Source organism: Stegostoma tigrinum, chromosome 28, assembly GCF_030684315.1.
Source record: "Stegostoma tigrinum isolate sSteTig4 chromosome 28, sSteTig4.hap1, whole genome shotgun sequence".
Taxonomy (NCBI): domain Eukaryota; kingdom Metazoa; phylum Chordata; class Chondrichthyes; order Orectolobiformes; family Stegostomatidae; genus Stegostoma; species Stegostoma tigrinum.
The window spans coordinates 45,125,587-45,147,547 of NC_081381.1; the positions used below are offsets into that span (position 1 = coordinate 45,125,587).

General features: G+C 41.5%; 1 protein-coding gene across 10 annotated transcripts in view; it reads left to right on the plus strand.

Moving 5' to 3' along the window:
• The window catches only part of hspg2 (heparan sulfate proteoglycan 2), a 486,508-nt gene that overhangs the window by 176,897 nt on the left and 287,650 nt on the right, over nt 1–21,961 (plus strand). For all 10 annotated transcript variants that reach the window (XM_059655629.1, XM_059655631.1, XM_059655630.1 and 7 more), the window contains 6 exons: nt 8,587–8,747; nt 14,595–14,723; nt 15,973–16,239; nt 17,402–17,521; nt 18,611–18,742; nt 21,669–21,813. In XM_059655629.1, coding sequence (XP_059511612.1) covers nt 8,587–8,747; nt 14,595–14,723; nt 15,973–16,239; nt 17,402–17,521; nt 18,611–18,742; nt 21,669–21,813 — 954 coding nt within the window. The remainder of the gene's footprint in view (nt 1–8,586; nt 8,748–14,594; nt 14,724–15,972; nt 16,240–17,401; nt 17,522–18,610; nt 18,743–21,668; nt 21,814–21,961) is intronic.

The following is a 21,961-nucleotide window of genomic DNA, read 5'->3' on the forward strand; positions in this document are numbered from 1 at the left end:
TTTTTAGTCTCAAGAATATACTTAGAGGTTCCAGCTCAAAGAAATGATGTGGCAAATGTTTTTTGACATTCACTGTTTCCAAGTCTGTTAATGTCCAGAGTACAAGTATCTGAAAAGCTAACAGATTTTATTAAATTCACTCATAGAATGATGGAATTTAAATGGATTTCTTTGTTTAAGACCGTAGGCAAAATACTGTTTACTCTTCACTTTGGATCAAATGCACATTCTGACTTTGTTCACAGTGAACACTTCGAGAGACATTGCTTGTGTTATGACCATATGAGGAGGGGTGAATTAGCAGCCTCTTTTTTTTAAACCCTCAGCTGACTGCAATAAATGAAGTTAACTTTTAGCTTGCAGTTACATCACACTTCAGTTCAAACATGATTTACTGGATAACATTGAAGGAGCTAATTGTAAGGCTTTCTTGAAAATAAAGAAGAATTTTATACATTGCTATATAAAATGTGACATCAAGTGTAAGTATAAAATATAAACCAGTGAAGAAGGTCCGATGAGTAGATTAAAACCAAGTGCAGTTTAAAAATTCTTGAATTACAGTCCTTAAATCTGAGACCATGGCTGCTTAGTTGATGTTTTGTATCCTGAACAATGGGTAGATTTGCAGAATCTGAGAGTCCTTGGTGAAAGGAACTTTCTTTGATTTGTTTTATCACTGAAGTTGGCTTTCAAGATGATAAGAAAAAGATGAAAGAGATTCTTCAGTCCTTGCTGCTAGCAGTTCATTTTCTTTCTGTCAGCTGCTCTGCATGCAGCTACTGAAATATGGTTCATTTATGTATTCCACAGTCTGGTTTCATGTATTCCAGAGTCTTTTCAAACTTTCATGTCAATATGTGCAACTTTTTCTAAAAAGTGCAAATTAAAAACAGGAGATGTGTGATTCTTGATCCCTGACTCGGTTGACTGGTTTCAGTGTCTTTATGAAATCATTTGAACTGATATGATCATTTTGTTTATTCTAGATTGGTTTCCTGAACTTGCCTCAACATCTAATCTGTTGTTTGTTGCAACCATCCTAGGCCATGTTCTTCCATTTTTAAAAATTGTTTAAGTCCATGAACTCTCTTATCGTAGAATAATGAAATTTAAAAATTGATAGCTTATCTTTCTCCCCTACCATGACACATGTTGTTATATTATAAGTACTGTTCAGGTTTCCCTAAGAGTGCCTGTGAAGCCTGTTACTGGACAATTTTCTAGAATATTTATCCTTTCCTGCATCTGCAAAATTCAATCCCAAAATTAACATGATTTTTTTCTTAGGTCTTTCTGTACCATGGAATATTTCAAAAGCCTCTATGATTGCTTGAAATTATGCTAAATTTTCATGAGCTTCCATAAAATTATAAGCAATATCATCAACTGCATTTAAAACCAATGTTGTGCCATGTTACCAAAAATTAAATTGCTCTTAAAATGTCTTCGGGGTCAAAGCTGTCTGATAAATGTAGAAACATTGCAGAGACAGAATTGGTCTATACTACCTTGGCCTCACTCCCATTTTCTTCCTTTTCTGCCTGAATCACACTCCATGCAAGCTCTACCTCTGTTTCCTGCCCTAGATATTTTCTAACCAACCTGTTCAGCGATGTTATTATATACCAGTGAGACTTGAACACAGACCTCCTGGTATCCTGATTTATATTTGAGATTTCCTTCAGCTGAAGATGCTGATCCTGTTAGCAATACATGAGCAATATCTCCAGTCCCCAACAATGCAAACATTGTGTATTAGTTGGGAAATCTGCAGGCCCCCTCTAATCCAGCCACCTTGGTGCTTACACAGTTCCTAATCATATTCATTCATATTTGTTGAATTGTATTGAGTTCTTTACGGAATTGACCTCTTATCTGAACTCCATGCAACAGACGCTTTCTATTTCCTGAGCTTTGTACTAACGGACTTGAACTTTTTGTCTTAATCCTTTGTTTGATATCCTGTCTCCTTATTAAAATGTGGAAACTTCTTGGGGTTATTTTCATCAGACCACCTACTACTGTATTATCTAACCATTTCATTTTGCTGCAACTCCCAATTATAAAAATAAATGACCCAGCCGTCAAATTTTAGGCTGCCGTGCTTTATCTTGGTCAGCTTTTGCTTTATAAAAAGCTTGTTTAATAAACAGCTTTTATTTTTTTATTCCTTAATTTTCTCTGACGATTACTTCACCTGACCTGAGACGACAAACAGCAGCAACTGACCCACTTTGGTCTGCTGTCTAATCTCTCCCTGTGTTGTTTGATGGAATCGTAGCATCTCACAACACGGCAGGAAGCCATGTGAGCTATTGTACCCCTTTGAAGTAACTTTGCATTTAGCTCCAACCTCTGTCCTTTCCTTACATCTCTGCAAATTCTCCTTTTTGTTGACCTGATTCCCTTTAAAAACAAAAACAGAAGTTGCTGGAAAACCTCAGCAGGTCTGGCAGCATGTGTGAAGACAAATCAGAGGTAATGTTTCCGGTCCAGTGACCCTTCCTCAGAACTGATGGTAACTAAGAAACTGTGGATTCATACGCAGACGCTTACGTGACAGTGGGGGATTAGGAGTAAACAATAGGTGGGGATAGAACCCAAAGAGAGAGTAAGGCAGTTGGACAGACAAAGCAGTGGATAACGATCTGGTTGGGAGGGTGAACAGCTATTAATGGAGACTGGCAGTGACCAGCAATAGGTAGTGTGTAATGGCAGGCTAAGGGGCTGGGACATGGGATAGTTTCAGGCCCTAAAATTATTGAACTCTATATTGAGTCTGGAGGGCTGCAGGGCCCCCAAGTGGTAAACGAGGCACAGTTCTTTCCAGCTTGCACTGAGCTTAGCTGTAACACTGCCGTAAGCCAGAGACGGAGATGCTGGTCAGGGAAGAGGGTGATGTGTTAAAGTGGCAGGCAACTGGAAGCTCAGGGTCCTTTTTGCAGGCAGAACATAATGTTCTGCGAAGTAGTCACCCAATATACGTGTCATTCCCCCAATGTAGAGAAGACCGCATTGTGAGCAGCGAATGCAGTAGACAAGATTGTAAGAAGTGCATGTAAAATGCAGTTTCACCTGGGAGGTGTGTTTGGGCCCTTGGATACTGAGAAGGATGGAGGTAAATGGGCAGGTCTTACACCTTTGGCACTGGTGGGGAAAGATGCCATGAGGCTGGAGGGTCTGACTCCTCCCTTCCATTCCTCGACATTTCTGCTTCCATTTCTGGGGGTAGTGTAGCCACTAATATGTACTATAAACCGACCAACTCCCACAGTTACCTGGACTGTACATCCTCGTAGTCTGCTTCCTGTAAAGACTGCATTCCATTTTCCCAGTCCCTCTGTCTCTGTCACATATTTTCTGATGAGACAGTTTTGACAAGGGAGACTCGGAAATGTTCGGCTTTTCCTTTTGGGTGGCACAGTGGCTCAGTGGTTAGCACTGCAACCTCACAGCACCAGGGACCTGGGTACGATTTCAGCCTCGGGCAACTGTCTGTGTAGAGTTTGCACATTCTCCCCGTGTCTGCGTGGGTTTCCTCCGGGTGGTCCGGCTTCCTCCCACAGTCCAAAGATGTGCAAGCTAGGTGGATCGGCCATACTAAATTGCCCGTTGTGTCCATGGGTGTGTGTGTTATAAGGGGATGGGTCTGGGTGGCATGCTTCAAGTGGCGGTGTGGATTTGTTGGGCCGAAGGCCCTGTTTCCACTCTGTGGGGAATCTAATAACTTAACCGAGGTTTTCCAAGCTCCCTTGTTGACAAGGCCCTCAACTGGGACTGACCCAGCTCCTGCATTTCTGCCCTCGCCCCCTTTTTGTTTGTGGTTTAGAGCATCTGCAGGTCTTTTGGTTTCCCTTTAGAAAGTTGGAGGAGGTCCTCTTGTGGTATTATTGCTAGACTATTAGTCAAAGGCTATTAGTCAGTGTTCTTGGGGAGTGGGTTTCAATTCTGCCATGGCAAGTGATGGAATTTTAGTTCTGTAAAAATCTAGAATTAAAAGTTTGACGACAATAAAGCCATTGATTATTGGAAACATTGATCTGGTTCACGAATGACCTTTAGGGAAGGAAACTGCTGTCCTTATTTGTTTTGGCCTACATGTGAATCTAGACCCACAGCAATGTGGTTTTCTGTTAACTGCCCTCTGGGAAAATAGGGAAAGGCAATAAATGCTGTCCCAGCCAGTGACGCCCACATCCTGTGAATGGATAATTTAAAAAATGATAGAAAATTTTCAACAGCTCTTGTGGTTCTTTTGTCAATTCCCCTAAATCTGTGTCCTGGGATTGCTCTCTGCAGGGTGTATGTGCAAAGGCTAGAATATAAGAACCAGAAGCAGGAGCAGGCATTTCAGTTCCACCATTTAATGGGATGACAGCTGATCTCATCACCACCTTCCTAACGACTCCCCATAACCCTTTCACCGATTATTAAGTAAAAACCTGTCTATCGCCTCAAATTTATTCCTTGTTTTTATTTTGGTAAAAGACTAGGATAAGTGTGTTGATGAGCCTTTTGATCCATGGGAGTAATGGATCCTTTATGAATGAAAATTAATGTGAACCAGGATCACTATTTGGGAGTAAGAGGTCACCCATTTAAAACAGAAATTAGGGGAATTTTTTTTACTCTGAGGTTTGAGAGTCCTTGAATTTTTCCTCAAATGTGGAAGCAGAATCTTTGAGTATTTTAAAGGCAGAGGTAGATAGACGCTTCATACCTAGGGGAGTGAAAGGTTATCAAGGAGATGGGAATACAGAGTATTCGGATCAACTGTGGCCTTGTTGAATGGTGGAGCAGGCTTGATTCACCAAATGGCATACCGCTACTTCTTGTTTGTTGTGTTACTAAGAGACCAAATCGGTGTTGGCAGTCTGAATTCATGAGGATAGTGGAGCCTTAATGTTTCACAACATAATGGCCATATTTAGACTTTATGTACTGATTGCAGCCAGTTATACTTTTCAATTGTGACGAGTTGGGAATAGTGAACAACTAAAGAGGTCTCCCTCTTAAGATAGAGAAGAATTTTTTTTTCATCGATCGTCAGTCTATAGCATTTTCTTGTCCAGAAAATTGTGGAGTCAATATTTTTAAAGCGGAAGATAGAGAGATTCTTGACCAGAATGATGTCAAAGGGTATCCTGGGTTGGTGGCAATATGGATTTGAGGTTATAATCAGATCAATAATCAGACATTATTGTTGTGATTGTAATAAGGTTAGCCAGGTTGCCTTCGTGGAATATGAGTTACCTGATTGGACTAGACTAATAGCCCCAATCAGGGTGCCCTGGCTGACAGATATAAACAGGAGGGTCAGATTGTTCACTGTAAGAGCTGCATGAGTGTCATAGTTTCCATGTAAATAAAGAATGACTTAGTGATGAGATACAAACCGCTGTGTAGTTATTTTGTTATTAAATCGTGGAACTGAGGGGCTGAATAGCCAATTTCTGCTCCTAGTTCATACTTTCATATGTGAGGTCACTAAACTGTACCAGTCAGGTCCAAAAGCCAACTAAGGTGGCCAACCAAATGTTCACCTTAATAGCTAGAGGATTAGAATATAAAGTTGGGAACAGCACAGTGGGTCAGTGGTTAGTACTCACAGCACTGGGGACCTGTGTTTGATTCCAGCCTTGGACAAGTGCTTGTGTGGAGTTTGCACATTTCCCCCATGTCTGCATGGGTTTCCCCCGGGTGCTCCGATTTTCTCCCACAGCCAAAAGATGTGCAGGTTCGGTGGATTGGCCCCACTAAATTTCCCCATAGTGTCCAAGGGCTGTGCAGGTGAGATGGATTAGCAGTGGGAAATGCAGGGTTACTGGGCTAGGTTGGGTGTGGGTGGTGTAGTCCGAGGAACGGGCCCTGGGTGGGACACTGTCCAGAGGTTTGGTGTGGACTAAATGGGCCAAATGATCTGTTTGCACACTGTTGGGATTCTATAAGGGGGAAGAGTTGCAGCTATACAGAAGAGAGATCATGGGAACTGCAGATGCTGGAGAATCCAATATAACAAAGTGTGAAGCTGGATGAACACAGCAGGCCAAGCAGCATCTCAGGAGCATGAAAGCTGACGTTTCGGGCCTAGACCCTTCATCTGATGAAACGTCAGCTTTCATGCTCCTGAGATGCTGTTTGGCTTGCTGTGTTCATCCAGCTTCACACTTTGTTATCGCAGCTATACAGAACCCTGGTTTGACCGGCGTGTTAAATTAAAAAAACACAGATTACTTAAATTAGACTTGTCTTGCCCGGAGTATAGAGATTTTAGTGGTAATTTGATTGATATTTTGAGGGTTTAGAAAGGGAAAAGCTACTGTCACTGATATAGGCAACTAAATTAAATCTACATAACTGTAAAATCAGAGACAGGCCATTCAGGAATGAGGTTGAGTAGCAGCTCTTTACATAATGAGTCAAGTATTAAAGGTTGTAGCATAGAGATACTATCACTGCACTTGTAAACCATTGTCCCCAGACTAATTTTCTGGAGATGTGGATTTGAATCCCACCAGGGCAGCTGTTGGAGTTTAAACTCAACTAATAAATCTGGAGGGGGGGAGATGATGGCCAATAGTATTATCGCTGGAATGTTAATCCAGAGACCCAGGGAATGTTGTAGGGACCCAGGTTTGAATTCTGCCATGGTAGATGGTAGTATTTGAATTCAATAAAAATCTGGAAGTAATGGCCTAACAATGACCATGAAACCATTGCTGGTTGTCAGGGAAAACCCATCTGGTTCACTGATGTCCTTTGAGGGAAGGAAACTGTCATCCTTACCTGGTGAGTCCAGACCCACAGCAATGTGTGGTTGACTGTTAACTGCCCTCTGGGCATTTAGGGATGGGCAATAAATGCAAGCCAAGCCAGCGATGCCCAAATCCAATGAATGAACATAGAACAGTACACCACAGTACAGGCCCTTCAGCTCATGATGTTGTGCTAAACTTTAACCTTAATCCTAAGGTCTAACTCCCCTCTGCCCCTACCTTATGCTATCATTCATATGCCTATCTAATAGCCACCTAAATGCCCCAATGAGGCCGACTCCACTACCCTCTGGCAATGCATTCCATGAGTAAAGAACCTACCTCTGACGTCTCCCCTATATCTACCTCCACTCACTTTAAAACAATGCCCCCTCGTAATAGTTACCTCCGCCCTAGGAAAACGTCTCTGGCTGTCTACTCTATGAATAAAAATAATATAAAGTTTGTCAAACGTAACCATGCAATAGTGGTCGATTGTCATACATACTCATCTGGTTCATTAATATTCTTCAGGGGAGTGAAATCTGTCATCACTTCCTGATCTGACCTGAATGTCACTCCCGACCCAGAGCAGTGGTTAATTCTTAATTGCTGTCTGAAACGGTTAGCAAACAGCTCAGTTTAAGGGCAGCTAGGTATGGGTAATAACTGTGAAGACAGCCATGGTTGAATAAAAGAAACGGTGACTGATCCTTTGACTCCATCCCAGTTTTCTGTTGAGCAGTCCTGAGACTCCTACCCTGTCCTCTGTCCCTGGGGTCCTCAAAGTTTATTTCACTTAAATGCCCATCTAAATCTTTTTAATATCCTTCACTGTACTCTCATCCACCACACTGACAGGAAATGTTTTCAGACTTTTGCCTGTGTAAAAAGGAAAAAAATAGTTTTTCTCACTTTCCCTTGCGTCTCTTGTTTTTAAACCTTTAAATCTTTCAATCTATGTTCTCTTGTCCTTGTACCAGCAAATTTGGAAATCTCTCTCTCAAAAATCTGTCTTAACTTCAGTGAATCAGTACATTTTTGCTGGCCAAAGGATTAATTGAATATTGAACAAGACAGATGCAGTTAAGGTACAGGTCATTTGCGATCTCAGTGAACAGCAGAATAGAATCAAGAGTGTAAATGACTAACTTCTGTTTCTCCATTTGTAGGAGTGAGTCACTGTAGCTATTTGTAATGGTGAATAAACTAATATTAATCTAAAAAAGGTCAGGAGCATGAAGTTTACTTGACCAGTATAGTATTGAAAGGTCATGGGTGGCAGCATTGTTACATGTCACATTCAGTTAATTAGAGCTTCTATGTGCAGAGTTCTGACAAAATAGGAATAGATTACTAACAATTGTTTAGTTTAGATTGAATGATTGCTAGCGTGGATCTGTACTCCTCTTTTGTTGCTTTACCTTCTGTTTGTCTACTTCTGCATTTTCTGCGGCATGGTGGCTCAGTGGTTAGCACAGCAACAGGATCTGCGTTTGATTCCAGCCTTTGGTGAACGTCAGTGTGGACATTCTCTTTATGTCTGTGTGGGTTTTCTTCAGGTGCTCCATTTTCCTCCCACAGTCCAAAGATGTGCAGGAGAGGTGGATTAGTGGTAAATGAGGGGTAATGGGGATAGGGACGGGTGGGTCTGGAGGGTTGAGGTTGACTCAGTGGACTGAATAGCTTCTTTCCACACTCTAAGATTCAGTCATTTTATGCATTGCCATTTCCCACTTGGTAGCCAAACCCTAGGCTATTCAGTCTAGACTGACTGGGCTGAATAGTGTAGCATCTTATTCAGAATTGTTTCTGTTGTTCTTCCCAGACAAGTGGACCAAAATGTAATTGTCGAGCTGGATGTGGGATCTGATGGAAACGACAATGATGAGGAGATACGAGAAGTGGTTTACTCGGTTGTGAGGAGTGGATCGATCGGACCTTATGAAACGTCAGATCAAGGATTCAAATTCCGACACCTCGGAGACGGTATTTATCATTCGTTCTTAGTTTAGTCAGTGTGTCAATGCAAATAGTCAAAGAAACGCACCAATATTAAAAAAAAATCAAGGTGTTCAGTTAAGATTGACGGTGTCCATTTTTGTCCTTGCTGAATTCTGACCAGCTAGCCTATCTCTTTCTCATATTCAGTGATAGTTTAGGAAAGCCTGCAACCTGATCTTTACAATGACTTTCTCTGAGCCCTCCTTTTCACCAAATGGACCTTGTATTCAAGTAGAAATTCTGATTAGCTATTCTTTAGGTCCTAACTCTGTCTTATCCTGGAAAGTAAAATGGACAGTTTAAAGCACACCACCTTTTATGCCGTCATATTTTTCACAATTTCCTGGGACTAGGCGATCCACATTTAGTCCCTGGCAAGACTGTTTGTTTGTTTTTTTAACCAGTGATTTAAGTGTGAATATCTTTCACCTTCTTTCTAGTAAAACACGAGGCCATCCTTTAAACCTTAATAGCTCCATCGTCCAGATCTGTTCTCAGACTTCAGCATACAAGGCCCTTCTTTTTGTCTTAAAGAAACAATTGCAAAGCATGAAACACTTATACATCTCCTCACTGTAACAAATTCTGTTCATGCATACTGTCCAGAGCTGACAATGGCCTGTGTATTTAACCATATAACTCCCTGTCATTGTCAGAGTGAAGCTGATGTGTCTGTCCACAGTACAGAGTGCTGTGTATGCCACTGGCGTAAATGTAAAGCTTCAGAATGTTGCAAACAATTGGAGATATCCCCTCCATGGGCTCTCCTTTCTTAGTATTCAACATTTGATTTTGAATATCTGTTTTTCTATACATTTAACAAGTATGGGTCATCGTTCATTAAGGAGATCAATGTTTGAACCCTTTTCAATAATTGTAAACAGAGATTGCTAATAACCTCAGTACAGACAGATGTGCGGTTTCCTGCTCCAGTTAGGTTCCTTAACCAAAAGATCTCTCAACATTGCAGCAATGTCATTACCTCATTTGCTTTATTGGTGATTTCTGCGATACTGTGCTATAGGTACTAGTTGGTGAGCCAGCTTATAAAGTCTCCTTTGTGATCTCAGGATGCCCCAAAGCAGCTTACAGCCAAAGCAATATTTTCTGAAGTCTAGCCACAGTTGCACTGTTGGAAATGTGACACCTAAACACAGAAACTATGTAGATATGAATCACTGGAGCTGCAGAACATCCTGTTACATATCAAATTACAAAATCTTTGGGTTCTATTCTGTAAGTTAGTTCACTTTGATTTTCCTGCTCTGGTGGGGACAAGCTGTGTACATTTTGGGCTCCACTTTGTGCCCCAATTTTCGTTCACTGCTTCTCTGTACCAGCTTGGATGGAAATACAAGATCAGATCCATGAGCTGGCTGACTCTGAACCTTTGGTAATAACTGGAAGAACTGTGCTCATGACAATGACATCAATTGTAGAAAATGTTCTCTTACTGTTAATTGCTGTTCTGGGATTGAATGTTTTCCTGCTGAGCAGCTGCAGTCTATAGCATCAGCGAGTATAGCAGAATTCGAATTTAGCCTGGATAAATTGAGTCTTTTTTAATCTGGACACAATGGCCTATTTTGTCTGTGCTTGTGCAATGTTTTTAAATTCTATCAGAATTTTATGTTGTGCATTGTGGTACATACCTCCATTTGGCAACTCAAGGGGGACATGATAGTCCAGTGGTATTATCACTGGCCTGTTAATCCAGAGACCCAGAAAACATTCTGGGACCCGGATTAAAATCCTGCCTCAGCAGATGGTGGAATTTGAATTCAGTAAAATATCTGGAACTAAAAATGTAATGATAATTTTGCTCTTGTCAAATTGTCAGAAAAATCCAACAGGGTTACTAAAGACCTTCAGGGAAGGAAATTGCCATCCTTACCTGGTCTGGCCTACACGTGACTCCAGACCTACAACAATATGGTTGACTCTGAGCTGTCCTGTGGGCAATTGGGGTGGGCAATAAATGCTGCCTAGCCAGCGATGTCCACATCCTGAGTGATGACCTGATTGAACGCTTTGCTGCATGAAGCATTACAACTCCAAGTCAGTGTTCTGCTCAGCCACAGCCCTGCTTTATATACTGACCAGTGATTATTAAAGAATACAGTAATGTAGGAGGAAATCATTTAGCCCTTCTATCCTGTTCCAGCTCCTTCAAAGAACATTTAAACTAGTTGCACTGCCTGGCTCTTTCTCAAAAGCCTTATGGGATTGTAGGGCCAAAGTAATTTACAATATATCTTCATGACTTGGATGAGGGGAATGAAAGTATAATTGCCAAGGTTGCAGATTACGTAAAAGTTAGGTGGCAGGACAAATAGTGAGATTAAGAAAAAGAGTCTGCCAAGACAGGTTAATTGAGTGAGCAAAAAAATTGGCAGACAGAATGCAGTGTAGGAGAATGTGAGGTTATGGTAGGAAGAAAAGCAGAGCTGAATATTATTTAAATAGAGAAAGACTGCAGATAGCTGCAACATACTGAGATTTGGGAGTCCTCTTGTATGGAGCGCAAGCCCACGTTCAGCAGGTAATAGGAAGGGCAAATGGAACTTTGGCTTTTCTTCCCAAGGGATGGAGTATAAAAGTAGGGAAGTATCTCTAAAGCATGGGACGACTAGCTAGATGACCCCTACAATGCTATAAACAGTTTTGGTCAACTCACGTATGGAAAGTTACTGATGTTGGATGCAGTCCAGAGTAGGATAACTGGAATGATCCCAGTGGAGAGATTTTCTTTGGAGTTGATGTTGAGTTACTTGGGCCCTTGCTGTTTGGTGTTTAGAAGAATGTGAGGTGACCTTATTGAAACTTATCAGATTTCCAGAAGGGTAAATGACAGGGTAGATGGTGAGACGTTATTTTCCCCTGTGGGACACATTAGGACCAGAGAATCCAGTTAGGACACAAAAAAGAAGGTTTTTCTTCTCTTGAGACTAATGGATCTGAGGAGCTATTTACTACAGAAGACCATTAAGTATGTCCAAGGTTAAGATTGATTTTCAATCAGTATGGGTGTTGAGGTTATGAGGAAAAGGCAGGAAACTGGAGTTGAGGGTTAGTAGCTCAGCCGTGGTCTAATTGAATGGCAGAGTAGACTCAATGGGCTGATTATGCTATTTCTGCTCCATATCAGAGGTTTACAGATATTTCATCTCCAGTATTTAATCAATTCTCTGTTATCATATACCAGTGGACCTTCCTCCACTGATGTTATAGCATTGCATTCTAGATTATCAGACGTTTAGAAAAAGGAACCTCCTTTTCTCATCCTTTTACTCTCTATCTTAATATTTTAAATTTGTGCCTGCTGGCTATGATGAAGGTTGGCATTAAGCAGGGTTACACTAAATGGAGAATTGAGTCTACTGACTGCTGATTCAAAACCATGTACCAGGATATTTTAGGAGAGGGAGAATTCAAAGGCACCTTTTTATATTTTACCTTAAATGGATCAATGGCGTGGACACACCTGGTTGTGTGTGCCGGATGGAATGTTTACCTGCTGATGAATTTCAGGAAGTACCAGGGAATCTGAAAGAGTGACTCAAAGCAGATACCATGGAAACAGTAGTATTGAGGTTACCAGGGCAGGATTAGTATTAGAATCTAGAAACTTTCATGAAGCTGTGGCAGGTCAATTGCAGAAAAAGCTTCAATATCAGTGAATTGTGAAGTGGTTCATTTTAGCAGCACAAGTTGGTAAGACCACACAGGATGGGAACAAAGCATCAAGGTTCATTTTCAGAATAACAATGCAAAAGATGGTAGATGATGTAAAATTTATTTTGTGTAAACCTCACCTGGAGCACTGCGCAAAGTTCTGATGTCCATTTTATGAAGGACTATTGGAACACGCTGGGGAAAGCAGAGTAATAATTTACAGCAGTGTTACTGGAGTTGAGGTGGTCAGCCGAAGAGAATTTAATAGTGTTGATGTGAACAATCTGTTACACCTTGTGGGTGAATCCAGAGAAAATATAAAGACTAACAGGTCGAGAATTTAAGAGGTATTTTTTGACAAGTGTGGCGAGAATGTGGATCTCACTGCCATGTGGAGTGATTGAAGCGACTAGTATGGATGCATTTGGAAAATGGAAATCGTCACCATCCCAGAGGACCTTAAACTGCTGCCTCATTACAGAGAGGCAACTGGTGATTTATAACCTGAGGGTCACTAGGTCTCAGACAAGGAGTGTGATTAAGGCAGGGGGGAGCTTCATTGTGACATCAACTAGGTCAAGAAATGTCACTCTACATCACAATCCAGATGTCCAGCCAACTCAAAACCAAACTCCCCAAAAAAGGGCAGGAAGAGAATATGCAACAAATACAGGAAGAAACTCATCTTGCATGTGCATTGACACGTTGGTCTGAATGGCACTGTTGCTGCACTGTGGAATCTCTACAATGCAGGAGTGAAACATAGCAAATTGCCTAGCTATTGCTTTTGACCTGACAGCTATCATATAATCACAAAATGATGTAGAATTAAGGTGGCTTTGCAGCAAAGAACATGTTACTGATGAAGGAAATTACATTTGTATAGTGCTTTAGAGCAGTCTTAGTGCGCCACAAACCAGTTACCAAGTGTTACTTTTGATTTTTTTTCTTTGACAAGGCAGTCAGTTATTTTGCACTCTCCAGCCATTCAACACCAACAAATAAATGATTGGCCAGTGAATTTATTTTTCGAGTCAGGGTGAGGAAGAGCTGGGATTTACAGAATTATTGGCTTTAGTAGCAGGTTACCCTTCAGCTTGATTTTGTTCCTGCCCTAACTTGCCTTTTAGCTAGATTTTTGGGAGGCTGAAAGTTTAATATGGCTTAGTCTTAGGGTTCACACACACTCCCCTTGACCTCCACTTTTCATTCTGCCTCTCTCCTTTGAATCTCTTCTTTTTTCTCCCTCACACACTCTGCACTCTGCATTCCTGGCACACCCTACCTGTTTCTGCTCAATTCGTTTACTGTTTGCCCTCACCTGCTGGCAGCCCGGAGCCCCCCTCTACACATGGGCCAAACAGGTGTCCCATTCCTTGCACAGACTCTACACCACACATGTGCTCTGTGTTACTGCTTGTAGTGCGAAGGTTTCAGTCTGAATGAAGCTATTCCTGTTAGTACATCCTTCGGTTCTTTCAATCAGAGGTTGTTTGTCTCTAGCATTTGCAGCTGATTGTGTTACTCATGAGTAAATCAGTTAGAAATGTTGGTGGGAAAGAAGTGGCTTCTGATTGGAGGAGCATCTCGCAGAATCTTTCGGTTGTACTTCTTCAGGGATTTGGACCCAGGGAGCAGGCCAAGTAGGACCTGCCAGTAGACGCATTGTGGCCCATGGCCTTTGTCTTGGAGAAGCCTGATCTGAACCTTGAGGGCTTGAACCTGCAACATTTTGATTTGAATCTTGATAGAGCGATGTTCATTAAAACCATAAGCACAAGAACGGAAGTAGGCAATTCAGCCCCATGAGTATGTTGCACCATTCAATGAGATCATGGTTGATCTGATAACCCTTAACTCCACTTTCTTCCCTTTTTCCCCATCTCCCTTAATTCCTGTACCAATTAAAAATGTATCTGTTTCAGCCTTGAATACACTTAACAACCCAGGCTTGACAGCCCTCTCTGGTAAAGAATTCTTCATGAATTTATTACCCAATGAGAGAAGAAATTTCTCCTCACCTCTGTGCTAACTGCTGGCCCCTTACCCTTTGGTTCTGGACTCTCCTACAAGGAGAAGCAATCTCTTCACTTTAACTAGTGCAGAAGGATAAAAGTTCATTTGTTTTAATGGGTTTTATTCTGCCTTCTTTATTAGATAAGATCCCTCCTCATCGTCAATGCCTTCCCAACGAATTTTCCTGCGGATCTGGCGAGTGTATTCCTCTTGATTATCGCTGTGACTTCAGGGCTGATTGCAAGGACATGTCTGATGAAGCTGACTGTGGTAAGAGCTCCTCAATCCCAACCCTGACAGAGTTTGGAATTAAATGCACAGTTTCTCTTTCAAGTTGTTGGGGAGGTGCTATATATTGTCATGATTGAAGAGGGAGCGTCACTGCCTACAAGAATCCTTTACAAGACTCAACTCAGGAATATGACAGAACCTTACTAATCAAAGCAAAATACTGTGGATGCTGGAAATCGGAAATAAAAACAGGGAATGCAGGAGATACTCAGGTCTGACAACATCTGTGGAGAGAGAAACTATGACATCTTGAAAACTTGCTGTTCTTAAGTCTGGTTTTGCTCATCTATAAAAGCAATGACCCACCTGCTGCTGAAGGAATGGGAGGTGTACGTCACACTTTGGGGCCTGAGGCCTCAACAATTTGTAATTTATTTTCAGCTTTTTTTTTCACCACTTCCAAGTTTATATAACTTGAATGCTGAATGCCCAGCTCCATCCTGTCACCCTCAGTATTTTGTTTTAGATGGTGAAAAAACAGTAGTATATTTCCTGACTGAATTACTCTCTGTAAGGCCACAGTACTCCCATCTCTCTTTCATTGCCTATAGACAATGGGTAGGCCATAGAGTCAAAAGGGTGAAATTCTAAGGGGATGTTACTGGTAGTATAGAAAGGATATAGATAAAGAGTAGGTGTTAATGCTAATAGTTAATATTCTTCACCTTCCCCTCTTCTAAGACAGTTAGCTCTCCCTCTGCCCTTTGTTCTGTGCACAATTGCGATCTGTTCCACTTGTTCCTGCTGTTTTTTTTTCTACGTCATAAGATCCATCAAATTTCCAACCCATTTAGCACTAAAGGAGATTGATATTGGACTCAACGTTAAATCTGTTCCTCTCTCCTCCAACACTGCCAGTTCTGATGCAATTTACCAGAACTTACTTTTGTTTCATATTTGATCTCCAGCATCTGCATTCCATTGCTTTTATTTTAGGATTAAATTTATCCTGGATGCTCATGCTGACAAGCTACCCCCTTCTAATTGAAAACCAATGCAAATGTGTACGCATACGATGGTTGGAAGATTCAATATCACCTATTCTACGTTACTTTCTAAGATGATCTTATACCTCAGTAATATTAAACAGCTCCAAGGTGAGCAATGTTCAGTTGAATTGTCAAAGAATTAACTTGCTCAATCTTGTAAAGAAAGCTTTAGTCAGGATGGACTGTCTGCAAGCAGTAAGATTTGTCTCTCACGTTTGCGTTTTGTTTTAAATCTACAGCAAGGGTGATCACAACAGTTTCACCTTCTCCAACTGTTCGTGTGAAAGTCCCAGTGACCACGACAACACCTGTTATAGTGACAGTCAAACCAGAGAGACGTACACCAAGGCCACTTGTTACTCCAGCACCCGCTACCTCCACTCCTGATTTTCTGAGACCCTGTTCTATAGACCAGGCTGTATGTCAGAACGGACAGTGCATCCCCAGAGATTATCTGTGTGACGGAGAAAGAGATTGCACAGACGGAAGTGATGAGCTGGACTGTGGTAAGTAGCTCCAGCAGAATTCCTTGAGTACCAGTTTGTTTAGGATGTGTGTCATCTTTGTTACTGTTTTAGCTGATTCTGAAATTTAGAAGTGACCTGCACATTTATTCAAGACTCAGCAGGTATTCACTGCTAGAATGTTCTGGAACGCAAGCAGCAGGAGAGAATTGCTAAGGTGTACCTAGCCTAAAGAACGGAAAATTGGCTATGAATGATCTTCACTTTCAGTTGTGTAACTCTGATTCTCTGTTGGAAAGTGTGTGACTTGTGCTATCAAGGGTCTTGAAAGTTTTGATGCACACGTACTGGGGAAGGCCTGGTGTCCCACTATGTTGTATTGGTTAAATACCCAAGTGTTACTGTCACAGGTGCTGCTGTCTGTAGCCCTGGACTTTGCTGTAAATTGTTTACTTCGAAGAAATTTCTATCTTCTGCGTACATTAATTTAATTGTTATATTGTTGACTGCCATATCTTGATACCTCCACTCTGACTTGACATACGCCAGTTTCCCCCAAACCTCTTCCCTCCCGTCAACACTCCAGATTTCTTCTCTATGTCTCCCCCACTTCCCCCCACGGAATCTCTTGTCCCACCGTCACCTGCAAACCTCTTGTTTCACCCCCATCCCACCATCCCCCAGAAACATCTTGCTCCTTTAAGCCTCTCCACTCGAGCAAGCCTTCCCCTAAGATCTCTCCCAGAACCCCATCTCTGCCCTCCTCCCAATCCCACAAACTTTGCTGCCCCAGTTGATCACATTGTAAACCTGTTTGATGTGGTTTTTGATTACCTGTCCAGTTGTCTCCTCGTATGGCCCAGTTTTGAATTCTGTCCATTATCACTGTATTCATTATTTAATTACAATACACAACCTTATTTAACCACTGATTAATCGAGGGGTGAAATCTATTCTTTACATTTATTTCTACAAGTCTGCACAAGATATAATTTGATTTGTAGATCTCACACTCATTTAGATGTCACCACTCTGACAATCTCATCTTCAATGCACGTTGCGTCTATTCTTGATGAATTATTGAAATGACACGCTCCCAAACCAACATAAACAGCATCAGTCTGCACAGGCAAAGCCAGTTCTTGACAAGAGTGGGTCAGGTATCGCTTTAGAATTTTTACTGAGCCTCATTCTTGTTCCACAGGAGCACCATCGCCATGTGAGCCTAATGAGTTCATGTGCAAGAACGGGCGCTGTGCACTGAAGCTGTGGCGCTGTGATGGGGACAATGATTGTATGGACAACTCTGATGAAGAGTATTGTCGTAAGTCAGCTAAAAGTACCTCTCAGCCATATCCTCACCCAGGAGCAGGTGGCATGTTGGTGTGCTTTGTCAGCTGCATTATTTAAGACCCTTTGAACTTATACTGATTTTGGATAACAGCAAGTGGGCTATTGTAATAAGTTGTTAATTAATTTTTAAAAAAACCATGACCTTGTGAACGTGGCATATCCAAATCAGTGAAATCCAGAGCAAACAGAGAAAATGTCGTAGGTCTGGCAGCATCTGTGGAGAGAGAAACAAAGTTAATGTTTCACGAACCCTGAAGAAGAGTCCTACCAGGCTCAAAAGGTTAACACTGTCTCCCTATCCACAGATGTCTGCATCTACAGCATTTTCCCTGTATGTTATAGATTTCTAGCAACTGCAATACATTACTTTCATTTCACTGAAATCTATGTGGAATAAATGCTCTCTTCTTCCCAATTGCTGTTGATTTGTGGCCACACATTTCCAGTTTGTAGACAAAGAGCAGTGCAAATGTTCCTGAAGGGTAATCATCATCTTAACGTATCATTAAAATTGACTCCAGTCCAAATTCTGCCCATGATTCTGTATTTTTCCTGTTTGGAAATTCTGTCCAGTTGCAGGGAGAGTTTGGCACCCTTGAGTGGCCTGCTTTGGTCATAGACATATTTGGAGATTGTGGCCTGGATTCTTTGATGTTATTTTAGTGCAACATATTAAAGTAGGGGCTTCAGGCCAGTGCATATCTAAGCAATGAATATGGAGGCTCAAAGAACTCTTGCCTTTTGGAGGGATCCATAGCATGTGGTCACTCTTAACATTAAAAGCAAATTTGCCGTTAAACTGACCTGGGAGGATTATGTGGTTATATTTAATGGTTTGCAAAGTTAAACCTTCCTCTATCCAGATTAGGTGAAAATAATGAAATGGTAGTTAACATTTTTGTTTCACCACTATGTTGCCCTACCATTTCTTTCTCTCACTTGTGCTCTGTTACATCATTGGGTGTGTTGTAAGCCAGGACCAGCCTGTGTAGTGAAATATTTGACTGCCCTCCTATCCACTCAGTAAGTTCTGGTAAAATTGTTTTCCGCCAATTTTCAGCTACCAAAGGTCCTGGAGATATGTGTGCTCCTGAGCAGTTTGTCTGTGTTTCAACGAGACAGTGTATCCCAGCAAGTTACCAGTGTGATGAAGAAGCTGACTGTCCTGATCGGTCGGATGAATTTGGATGCAGTAAGTAACTGAAGCTTCCATTCTGTAACAACACTGTAACCAATATTTTCCTGCTCGTGTTTGAGCTCAGAGAAGCAAATTGGATTTTGAAGATTTATTAGAACTCCAGTGTGGAATCCGTGTTCACATTGCCTATTTTCCTAATGCCTTTGTGGGGAAAGAACAGTATGTTTGGGCCAATTGGAAAACTTTTTTATTAAAGAGCCAACTCAGAAATGAGAGACGGAAAGATGCCTTTTTGTCTTTTGCTGTCAGAAATAGTTGCTCCAGCCTTTGATTGTGCGTATCGCTCATCTTCTCTGCTGTAGGGATAGTAACCCCTGTTTCTCAAGTCTCACCATACATCAGAAGTTCTGTGTCCCCAGTAAATGTTCCCTACACCCTCTCTAAGGTCTTTGTATTCTCTGAATGTGTAATGTTTAGGATTGGTCACAGCATGTCAGCTGTAAACACAACTAGTGTTTACAAGGTAAAAAGAAATTCACTCACTGGATAATCTGAATCACTTCAAAGGCGCTATGTAAATGCAAATATTACTTTCAAGGAAGTGTTGAAACAATGAGTCACATCACTGGTCCTTTTCAGAAGTCTCAGAATATAATAATGATTTGGGAAATGTGTAAGATGTTCCAAAGCGCCCAATGGAAAAGAGTTTTAGCTTGTTGCCATATTACTATTTATCATACTTCCCTGTCCTCTATCCCTTCCTGTTTGGAGGAACCAAGTCGGCTTCTGTTTTATTTCTCCCCATTGCAGCGGAGGGGTCTCACTGGGAGAAGGATTTCTAATTGTGAACTACATGGTTTATTATGGATACCTGCCTGGCCATTAGTATGCTGACTTTGCCTGAGATTGGGACGAAGAACCAGCCGGGTCAGTTGGAAGCTTTCAGACTTCAATTGATATGTAGTTAGTAAGACTATGAAGGGTTAGGGACCATGTCCAGATATAGATTAGTCATCATCTAATTGAGAGAGAAGGCCAGAGGGGCTGGATGGCTTTGTTCCTGCCATTCAGCTTTGCTCATGCTCCTCAAATTCTGTTTTCTTCCTTGGCTGTTTAATTCCAAGAAAGTCATCAACAATGCATTTGTTTCCTATTCATAATCATTTAGAAACAGTTCCATCAGTTGTAATAGACTGTGGTCAGAAATGATCAAAATTGTGATCAAGTTGAGTAGAGTGGATAGGGCTGAACCTGTTTCCACATACTGTCATACAGCATGCCAGCAGAACCTTTGGTCCAACCAGTTCATGTGGACCACAATCCAAAATTAAACTGGTCCCGCCTGCCTACACTTGGCCCATATCCTTCCAAACATTTCTTGCACATGTACTTATCTAAAATGTTTTTTAAACATTGCAACTGTACCTGCTTCCACCACTTCCTCTGGAAGTTCTTTTCACACAAGAAAATAAAAAAACAATTAAAATATCTGTCCCTCAGGTCTTTTGTAAATCTTTCTGCACTCACCGTAAAAATATGCCCCCATGTCTTCAAATCTGCACCCTAGGGAAAAGACACCTGCCATCACCTCACCTATACCCCTCATGACCTTAAAAACCTCTAAGGTCACTCCTCAACCTCCTGCGCTCCAGTGAAAAAAGTCCCAGCCTATCCGACTTCTCCCCATAACTCAAATGTTCCATTCCTGGCAACATCCTAGTAAATCTCTTCCAGACCCCCTCCAACTTAATAATATCCTTCCTATTAACAGGGTGACCAGAACTGGACCCAGTGCTTGTAAAAGGATAGGGACAAGACATGATTTTCTTTAGGCTATGCTTGCTGGCATTCAGGAACATGCGCACAGCAGTGGTATCTCTCATAAATATATTTAAACAGCGAGCAAGAATACCTAACATATTGCCTAATGATGAAAAAAAAGTACATCAGGATTTTTCAAAAGTGTTAACTAAGTAGGATTTTTATTTTAATTTTTTAAAAAAATCAGCTTAATGCGCATGCACAGTCAGAAATAATGAGCGATGAGCATGCGCATGCTCTGTCAGCAAATGTCACTTTTTCTTAGTTTATGAGCAATACAGACACACATTGATTTTATTGCCCTAAGAATATGATGTTTGTATGCCTTTATGAACTGTTTTCTAATAGATTGGGTGGCTAAGTTAGTTCGGACACCATTATGGTGCAAACTGACAAGGGTATCAAGAGTCATATGTAGCCAGGACCACTTGGAGATAGTAAGTTTCCTCAGGATGTTTGTGAACAAGTTGGGTTTTTTCTTGGTGTACCCAGTTTTTGGTCATTGTGGATATCAACCCGCAAATCAACCCACAACCCAGACGTACTACATTTCATAATTTTGCACAGTGTAGTGCAAAAGTATTAAGTATTGCAAGAGCAGCACCACAGCATCCTTCATGTGAAAATGTATCAAAGTGCTTCAATCATCCATTGTTTTGAAATGTAGTGATTGTTGTTATGTAGGGAAACATGCTGACTGGTTTACGCACAGAAAAGACCTATGAAAAATCGATAAGGTGGAAGATTATTTGATTGGAACAGATAAATGTTTCTTAGGATGTCAGGACAGCAACTTGTTGTTCTTCGTCCAGTGCCGTGAGATACTTCACCAAGTAGACTGGCCTTTGGCAGGGTCTTGTTCAGAAGGTGGCATCTCTGACAGTTCAGCATTCCTCCAGGATGTCATGGGAGGGCTGGCCTGATCTTTCAGGTTCTGGAGTTATGATCACATTCTGAGCCAGACCCCTCCTGCAGATGGAACTTCTGTTGAAATTGTGAATGAAATTTATTTCCCCTTTCGCATTAAATCTTTGAAGAGAGATAAACTTGTCCAAAGATTCTTGTGTTTGGATTTGAAGCTATCATTCTCCTATGACCGAGAAATTGCCACAGAGATCACCAGGCTGACAAAATGACTGTTCAATGTTATTCTTTACAGCTCCTCCTCAGGTGATCACACCACCAGAAGAAACTGTCATGGTAAAACGGGGTGCTACTGTGACACTAACGTGTGTGGCAGCAGGTGTTCCAACTCCCATCATTACGTGGAGATTGAACTGGGGTCATATCCCTGTTTCCAGCAGGTAAATGCGACACGGGCCCTGGGTCAGTTAAATGTTAGCTTTGTGGAAGCCAGGGATGGCCATAGCTTTTCGACCTGGCATCTAAGTTAAATATTTGAATGGCAACTCAGAATGGCCCATCCCACAAAACATCATCTCTGGCACTCTG